The 9,073-nt window shown below is 53.9% G+C and overlaps 1 protein-coding gene across 1 annotated transcript in view; it reads right to left on the bottom strand.

Annotated features, from left to right (window-relative positions):
* Positions 1 to 2,208, bottom strand: part of LOC103777565 (leucine zipper putative tumor suppressor 3) — a 6,923-nt gene extending 4,715 nt beyond the window's left edge. Inside the window, exon 1 of the mRNA XM_008945123.1 lies at positions 1,759 to 2,208. Within this exon, the coding sequence (XP_008943371.1) occupies positions 1,759 to 2,208 (450 nt within the window). The remainder of the gene's footprint in view (positions 1 to 1,758) is intronic.
* Between the last annotated feature and the right edge of the window lie 6,865 nt (positions 2,209 to 9,073).

The following is a 9,073-nucleotide window of genomic DNA, read 5'->3' as shown; positions in this document are numbered from 1 at the left end:
TCTTTCCCCCAGCTGAAAAAGATAAAACTTGACTCATCTTGACTCATCCCCAAACCGCCTGATTTTTCCCTAGAATACTCCTTGGATCCTCTTAGTGCTCTTTGCAAGAAGTGTTTCCACCTGCCTACTAGAGCTGATGAAAAAGACCCTTTGATTCTAGCAGATGACATTTTGAAGGACTTCTAGCGTTGAAGGTACCTTGCCCATTTGCTGAAAACTGAATGGAACCCTTGGATAAGCCCCAGTTTCCCTCCTGATGATGGTCACCTCTCCCCTGTGTGGACATCATGCCCTGCTTATGATGCTTATGGCCAGGAGTAGGTCAGAGCTGTGACCCCAGCCATTGGTGGCCCAAGTGCAGCGACACTGGGTGAGGGACATGCTGAAGCTGCTCTTTGTTTGAATATCTGTGTTTTCTGTGGGCATAAGCAATGCTGAGGAGAGAAGGGACAACAGCTCTAAAGGATTTAGAAAGGATTTTAAACCCTTGCACATTCCTCAACCTGCGAACGCACCCCCAGAAACAAAATATTCCTCAAAATAGGGTCGAGTCTCCCCTCCTGCTGGTTGGGCTCCAGGTGAAAATGAACCCAGAGGAACCTGCTTTGTATGAGCAAAGATGATTTGAAAAGGCTTTCCAGAAGAGACAGGACCTTGCCTTCCTGGGGAGCAGGCAAGGCTGGAGACCAAACGCCTGGCTCCTGGTTGTGGGCCTGAGGTGGACTATGGGGGCTGGTGGATTCACAACCCCGACGACAAAAAGGATTTAGAAAGGATTTTAAACCCTTGCACATTCCTCAACCTGCAAATGCACCCCCAGAAACAAAATATTCCTCAAAATAGGGCCGAGTCTCCCCTCCTGCTGGTTGGGCTCCAGGTGAAAATGAACCCAGAGGAACCTGCTTTGTATGAGCAAAGATGATTTGAAAAGGCTTTCCAGAAGAGACAGGACCTTGCCTTCCTGGGGAGCAGGCAAGGCTGGAGACCAAACACCTGGCTCCTCGTTGTGGGCCTGAGGTGGGCTCTGGGAGCTGGTGGATTAACAACCCAGCAGACAAGGCCACCAAAAGCTGTAGAAATAATACTGCACAAGGCAGCGTCCCCAGGACACAAATTCTGGGGGTTGCTGGAGCAGAGCAGCAGATCCTATAGAACACCAGTGGCTCTGGGGCTCTGCTCCTCCACCCCTGGGAGGTGTTTGCTCCCCACTATGAGCCACGAGGACCAGGCTTGGATGTCAGTGATGCTTACAGGGGTAGTTTTCAAGCCTTGCCAACTTGGCCCTCACAAAGGGGACTGGGATTTTGAACAGATGCTTGTAGCTGCTCTCAAGCAGCAACTTTTGGTGGCAGTGGGCTGTTGGAGATTGCCTATAAATGGCACAAAACGTAGGAGTGGGACTCAGAGGCTGGACCTGCTGAAAGAAGAGCCACCTCCAGCTCCCTCCCCATCCATCAGTGAGGTAGGCACAGCCTCTTGGGTAGGCTGGAATTGCCAGTGGCTGAAATACAGGCTTAAATTTGCTGGAGGCTTAGCTGTGGAAGACTTATGATCATGCTCTGGTGTTCCTCAAGCACTAACACTTCCCTCAGCTCAACAGGAATTGTATTGTCTATACGCAAACACGACGCCATCCACAGAGCAAGAATTAGACTCCCTGTCAGGATCCCACCATCACCTGAGGCTTCCTGGTCTGTGTCTTTTTTTTAAACCTGTGCCACGGTCATCAAGCTGCTCCAGGATTTTGGGGCTCCTCACCTGGTCTAGTTTGCCAGAGATGGGCAATATCTTTGGTGGGTTCCCGGGCTCTCGGTACTGGGGAGGAGGTGGCACGTTCTTCTCGTTGTTGGCGGTGACGTTCCCACAGATGTCCACCTTCACCTTCTCGCCCTTGCGCAGCTCCCCGTTGATGTAGAGGGAGTTGGAGACCTTCTCAGACTTGTAAGCCTTCTCCTCCCCCGAGTAGCGGTGGGAGATGTCCCGGGTGGAGTAGCCGTTGCGGGACCCCTCCGCCTGCCGCCCACCGCTCTGCGTCCGCGTCCCCACGCTCTTCATGGCAAACTCTTGGTCGTTGGCCACGCCGCTGCCCACGCTCCCCATGGCTCGCCGGGAGGTGGGGAGGGGTAGCTGGGGTGCAAAACCCTGGAAGGTCTCTGGGCCGGGGTGGGTGGGGTCACTGAGAAGGGGCAGCGGCTCTAGCGTGGCCATGGCAGCGCCGAGGCGAGGTGGAGGCACGGGGCAGTGGCACTGGGAGGAGGAGGAAGAGGAAAAGAGTGTTAAAGAGGTGCCCCTGGTCTACCATACCCTCTGGAGATGGGCATCGTGGGTCTGGTTAGGTTGGAAAGGGTCATTAAGATCATGGAGTCCAACTGTTCCCCCAGCACTGCCAAGTCACCACTGAAACATGTCCCTCAGCACCACATCTCCACGGCTTTTAATCCCTCCAGAGATGGGAACACCACCACTGCCCTGGGCAGCCTGGCACAGCCCTGGACAACCCTTGCAGGGAATAAATTTCTCTTAACATCCAACCTAGACCTCCCCTGGTGCAACCTGAGGCCATTTCCTCTTGTCCTATCTTGTTATCACGCAGAGATGAGCGAATCTCTGGGCTGGGTGATGCAAGGACAGAAGCTGTCAGGTCTGTATGTGGCATGGAGGAGGTGATGGGGCTCTCCTCCTGTCCCTGAGCCCCTAGCCCTCCTTGGAGGAGCTGATTACACTGGTCCCCCCCATCCCACTCACTGCTGTGCAGAAGAGCTGCTCTTCAGCCCCTCAGTCCAAGGGTTGGGTGCTCCTGGAGGGGATGGTGTGTGGGTTTTGGTGAGCACAGCTCTCCAGCATCAGCCATGACCATTTGGTGTTCCCAAGCTTGAATTATTTCTGCAACACACTTCCCAAATCTTCTTTGGGAGTGTTGCCCCATGGACTTGAGCTTTTAAAAAGATGCTTTTGTCCAGGTGTCATCCTATATTTTATTTTAAACCTTTATTCCCCTACTCCATTTTATTCATGCCTCAGCTGCTCCTTGGATTAACCCAAACCAGGCTGTGGGAAGTGGATGATGTGCAGATAATGGTTTTAAATGGTTTGGGAGTGGTCTTCACAACTCTGGACGCTCTCCCTCAGCTCCATCACCATCACAAACCCCAGTCCTGCCATTTCAGCTTTGGCTTCATAGCCAAAACCCATGGGGCTTCCTTGTTGGGTGTACCCATAAAACATGGGCGTTGGGGAAGCTGATGAGCTGGAGCAGAAGATGGAGACCTTGGAGACAGCCACTGCATTGCCCATGATTCCCATTCCTTCTGCTGATTCCTCTCAATCACCCCCACCAAGGTGTAAAACCTCATTTAAGGACAGAAAAAGACCCACAATGAATTATTTTTGGTTGCCTGGTTGCCTAATGGAGAACTGGGACCCATACCAACCAAGGATCTCATGACCTGAGGGAAAGGAGAAGATGGATGGCAGAATTTGGGTGGTTGCAATGAATCCTGAGGCCTCTGTATTTGGGCCAAGACTCTCACAGCTCATTTCAGTCACTGGTCCATGAGTGTCAGGCCTCTTGGAGGGTCTGTGTGTCCTCCCAGTGCTGCTCCAGAAGGGCTGGAGTCTCCCTGGAGTCCTGCCTTAGACCTGCCAGGCTGTGGAGATGCCCCTGGTACCTTCAGACTGGCCACAGCTGAACCAAGCCTGGAGGAGCAGGGTCAGTGGGATGTGGACACCCAGCTGACCAGTGTCCACCCAACCCTACTGAGGTCATTGGCTTGGTCTCCACGGGCCAGGAAGGATGGAGTTTGGTTTTGTCTCAGTTCCAGGTTCCCTGGGATGAACCATCCTGGCAGCATGGGGACCACAGCAGGATTTAGGGAGCTGCAAGTTTCTTCTGGCTAAAAAAAAGGGATAACAAAAGTGATGCCCCTTGGAGAGAAGTTCACTGATGGGGGGGCTCAGGCAGGGCCAGAGAAAATCCCCATTTCAGTGGGGTTCCCCCTCTTCCTGGGGTAGGGATGAGAAAAGCCCTCCTCAGTCAAAGGAGGAGAGCTGGGTTTGTGTCCCTGGAGCTCCAGAGCTCAGCTCCAACGTGGTGTCTCACAGGGTCTTGTTATTTGCACTAATAATGGAATGGAAAACAAAAAAAGCATGAAAAAGGTTAAATCTGGGTCTGTGCTGCTTGACTTTGCTCTTATTAAACTGTGTGTCTGGAGGCTCCTGCCAGACCTGCTGCCTGTAGCCTCCTCCTTTTCTCCAGTGTCATCTTCTCCTAGAAAGCTGCCCTGTCCAAAATATGGTCCATGTGTCACAGTAGATGAGTCAAGAGTGCTGTGCTGGAGGAGGAGGACACAGATGATGCCTGCAGAGCTCCTGGGAGGGTATCGAGGTGGTCACAGAGAGCAGAAGAGGTTTGAGGAGGTTCTCTGGTGAAAGCCACCACCCCACCTGGACTCCTGTTGTGGCACGAAGGAGCCTCTGTGGTCTGAGGCACAGCAGAAGTGCCCTGCCATGGGTGGGGGATGAGGCAGCTATGGGGCAGGGGAGGACCTGCCTGGTGGTGGGACCTTCTCCATCCCTTTGCACACTGGTGGTGGAACCTTCTCCATCTCTTTGCACACTGGTGGTGGGACCTTCTCCATCCCTTTGCACACTGGGAGTGAGACCTTCTCCATCCCTTTGCACACTGGGGGTGTGACCTTCATCCATCCCTTTGCACACTGGGGGTGTGACCTTCATCCATCCCTTTGCACACACTGGTGGTGGGACCTTCTCCATCCTTTAGCACACTGGGGGTGTGATCTTCTCCATCTCTTTGCACACTGGTGGTGGGACCTTCTCCAGCCCTTTGCACACTGGGAGTGGGACCTTCTCCAGCCCTTTGCACACTGGGAGTGGGACCTTCTCCAGCCCTTTGCACACTGGGAGTGGGACCTTCTCCAGCCCTTTGCACACTGGGAGTGGGACCTTCTCCAGCCCTTTGCACACTGGGAGTGGGACCTTCTCCAGCCCTTTGCACACTGGGAGTGGGACCTTCTCCAGCCCTTTGCACACTGGGAGTGGGACCTTCTCCAGCCCTTTGCACACTGGGAGTGGGACCTTCTCCAGCCCTTTGCACACTGGGAGTGGGACCTTCTCCAGCCCTTTGCACACTGGGAGTGGGACCTTCTCCAGCCCTTTGCACACTGGGAGTGGGACCTTCTCCAGCCCTTTGCACACTGGTGGGGGGACCTTCTCCATCCCTTTAGCACACTGGTGGTGGAACCTTCTCTATCTCTTTGCACGCTGGTGGTGGAACATCACCCCACATCACCCCACCAGAGGAGGGTCGCCAGGACCTTCTCCCATCTCTTTGCACACTGGTGGTGGGACCTTCTCCACCCCTTTGCACATCACCCCACCAGAGGAGGGTCCCCAGGGAACTTGCCCCACTGAACCAGGAGCACCATAAAGCAGTGAGCACTGGGTGAACCTTTTGTAGTCACTGCTAGTGACCTTCCTGCACCTTTGTCCCCCAACAGAGACGTCTCCATGCCACTCCCTGGGGGAGTTCTAAAGACCAAGCAGCAAATGAAGCAAACCTCAACACACAGAAACATTTATCAGCCATATAAGTATCAAAACCTCCAGGAGCAGAGAGAAACATCTGGGTTTGGTTTTTCTCCTGGAGGTTTGGTTGGGCTACAGAGCAAGGAGGAAGGATGGAGAACCCCCATCTGAAGCCACACTCAACCCACGGCCCCTTTGGATTTTATTGGCCAAGGGAAGAGTTTTTGTCCTGCTAATTTAGCAGTAACCTGCCTTTCAGTGACTCAGGGCTCTCTGCAGGCTCTGTTGGGTTTTTATGGGAGGACCATCGTGGAGGGGGATGTTCTGGAAGGTCTCAGCTCCAGCCAAGGGACAGGCAGTGGCTGCTTTAGCTCCCTGCAGTGCTCCCCAGCTTTCCTCAGCCCGTGGAGCAGAAATCCAGGTTACCTCTTCCTCCCTGGGTAAATTCCACAGTGGCATTTGCACATTGACCTTCTGAGGGTGGGATGAGGTCACTGGAAAGTCTGATCCTTCCAGAAAAAAAGGAGAAAAAAGCCAACCAAACAAGGCGTGTGAGCTCAGGAAGGCAAATGTGAGTTGGGTGAGAGCCACAGCCTGGGCAGAGTCGTGGCCACGTCCTCCAGGACACCTCAGAGGAAGATGCCTGCTCATCACCATGGCATCTCCATCACTGGCAGCCTCTCTCTGCCCTTGGGGACCCTCTGACTCCTCCCTGGTGCTTTCCACACCAAAGAGGCTTCTTCTCAGGGCCATGTCCCACGTCCACCAGGCTGCTGAGCCCAGGTTCCCATTCAGTGCCAGCACCCCAAACCCACACAGGGCTTCAGCTGCCTTCTCAGGAGATGGGCTCAAAGCTGCACCACGAGGACAGAATCTGAAAAAGGACCTTTTCTTCTATGGTTGGGTGTTTTTTTTTTTCCCCTTTCCACTGGGAATCATCCAAGAAAACACTCTAAAAAAATGTTATTAGCTTGTGTTTACTGTAAAGGCAGGAGCTGCTAAACAGAGCATACGGACAAGCATTACAAATATGCCATTAAGGAGATTCCAAGTGCCAACAGATCCCTGACAGTACAGCTTCCTTTGCCAAAAAAGGCCATTTTTTTTTCCAGAACAGCTCACACTTTCAGATCTTCTGGCCAGCTCCTGTTGCCAGCCAGGTTTTACCTCAGTCCTGCCTCAGGTGAACTGTGAAATCAAGGTCTGAGGTCGGGGGCGAGGCTGCCACGCTCCAGTGTGGAGCTGGAGGGGCTTTTTTCCTCCTCCCAGCTCTGGAGGAATGCATGATTCAAAACTTCCCCAGCACGTTTCTCCTCCTCAGCCTCATACCCACCAAGGCCACATGGGAACGGGAACTAAAAATTGGGTCTATGGGTGATTCTCAAGGAGAGGAACAAGGAGGCTAAGCCTGGCAGCCTATGAATACAGGGGTGGGAAGGTGAATGCCTCACCTTTACCAGCCTCTCCCTCCCAAGTCTGTCCTTTAGAAGGAGAGAGGAGTCACCTCCAAGCATGGCTGGGCTTGGAAAAGACCCCTGAGCTACTGCAGAGGGGCAAAAGTGGATTCCCCTGCCCCATGGTGGGGTGAGGAGGCTTCAGACAGGTGAAAAACCAAAGCAAGAGATCTAAGCAACCTGCCAGCCACTGGCCTGTCCAGCTGTTTTATCCTTCCAGATGTTACAGCGGCGAGGAGGCACCAGGACCACCTATCTCACCATCCTCACCAGGCTCTCAGGAAGCCACCAGGTCTGTCCCACCTCCACAGGAGGACTAGCTTTACCCAAATGGCTCCTGAGGATGTCTCTCCATCCCTCCCCTCGCCACCCACCACCTCCCAGAGCCGATACTCAGCCGTGGCCAAGCTCTGCCCTCACCCCTGTTCTCCAGAGCCTCGTGGTTACAGCAGGAACCCAAGGGAAGGGACTTTCTGCAGACACAAAAGAGAAGAAGGGAACCCTTCCAGAACAAACGCTGAGCTCATTTCCCATTTCCCAGCATTACTGGGCTCATAAAAGCTGCAAAGGGTTTCTTTGTCTGCCTGGGTTGACTCAAATCACCCTTCCTGGTAGGCATCTCCATGCCAGCACCTTACCTAGGAAGGTTTCTCTGTCTCATCAGTACAGCCAGCCTCCTCTCTGGCCAGGAACACTCTGACTTCATGCAGTGGTGCAGCTCCCCAGCAAGACCTCCCTCTCCCCTGCACCCGTGGTGGCCCCTTGACCTTTCCCCCAGCAGCCCTGCCTTGGACACAGCACTGGGCTTATTCCTGGTGTGGAAAATCTGAGTTGGTGGCTAAACTCTTCACTGAATCACAGAATGGTTGGGGCTGGAAGGGACCTTTCAAGGCCATCTAGTCTGCTGCAGGGAGCAGGGACATCCCCAACTAGAGCAGGTTGCTCAGAGCCCCGGCCAACCTCACCTGGGATGGTGCCAGGGATGGGGCAGTGACCACCTCTCTGGGCAGCCTGGGCCAGGGGCTCACCACCCTCAGGGTCAAACATTTCTCCCTTTTTTCTAGTCTAAATCTCCCTCTGAGTTTCAAACCATCCCCCCTTGTCCTGACCCAACAGGCCCTGCTCAAAAAATCTGTCCCCAGCTTTCTGGCAGGCCCCTGGCAGCCCCCAGCAGGTCTCCCCAGCTGGAGCCTTCTCCTCTGGGGCTGCCCCAGCCCAACTCTCTCCTGCTGGGCTCCCAGCAGAGAGGCTCCAGCCTTGGATCATTTTTGTGACCTCCTCCAACAGGTCCACGTCCTTCTTGTGGTGAGATCCATAAACAACTCCCCTGTTGCTTTACCCAAACGAGCTGGCAAATGCCTCCTGCTTAAGCAGCAGAAGAAATGGCTTTCAGGGAAGGAGCTGAATGGTTAACTAAGCCTAGATGAGGAAGGCCTGGCTCTGTTTCTGCCCGAGTAGGTTAATTGTTAACACTCTAGTAACAAAGGCCTTTGGGAGACATACCTGGGCACCGTGCCATGCCAGAAGGAAATCAATCACTGGCCTCAGGCACCACCAGCTCCAGCAAAGAGCCCCAAAGCAAGGCAGTGCCTTGGCACATGCACCATCCCAGGCATGTGGTCCTGGCAGGAGGGCAGCAAAGGCATCTGAAGGTCAAAGATTCCACCCCCACCAACTGCAGGAACAGGTGACCTTCAACGGTTGGGTTTGTTTGGTCTGTTTTAATGAGCAGGCAATTACTGACACAATGAAAACGTGCCTGATTTTTTTTTTTCCCCCTAGGTAGGAGCTCCACCTGGGCTGTGTTTGGGGCTCTGGTGGCTCTCTGCTTTGTTGGCAGTGGTGCTAGAGAGGTGGTATGGCTGGAGGAAAAAAGTCACCACCACCTAGGCTGGTGGAGCAGCTTAGAAATGGGGTGAAAAATCATTTGTTTCAGCTTCTTAAAGCAAGAGCTGTGGAGAGGGGAGGGAAGGGAAGGCCCTTAACAGGCTAGCAATGAGAAAACAGCTCTTTTTGGGTGTTGGGTGGGCACCCTGTGTTCCCACCAGGCAGCTCCAGCAGCGATGGTGAGATGG

The sequence above is a fragment of the Merops nubicus genome, unplaced genomic scaffold, assembly GCF_000691845.1.
Source record: "Merops nubicus isolate BGI_N331 unplaced genomic scaffold, ASM69184v1 scaffold9578, whole genome shotgun sequence".
NCBI classification, from domain to species: domain Eukaryota; kingdom Metazoa; phylum Chordata; class Aves; order Coraciiformes; family Meropidae; genus Merops; species Merops nubicus.
The sequence above is the reverse complement of the archived record's forward strand: the minus strand, read 5'-3'. Positions and strand labels throughout refer to the sequence as shown.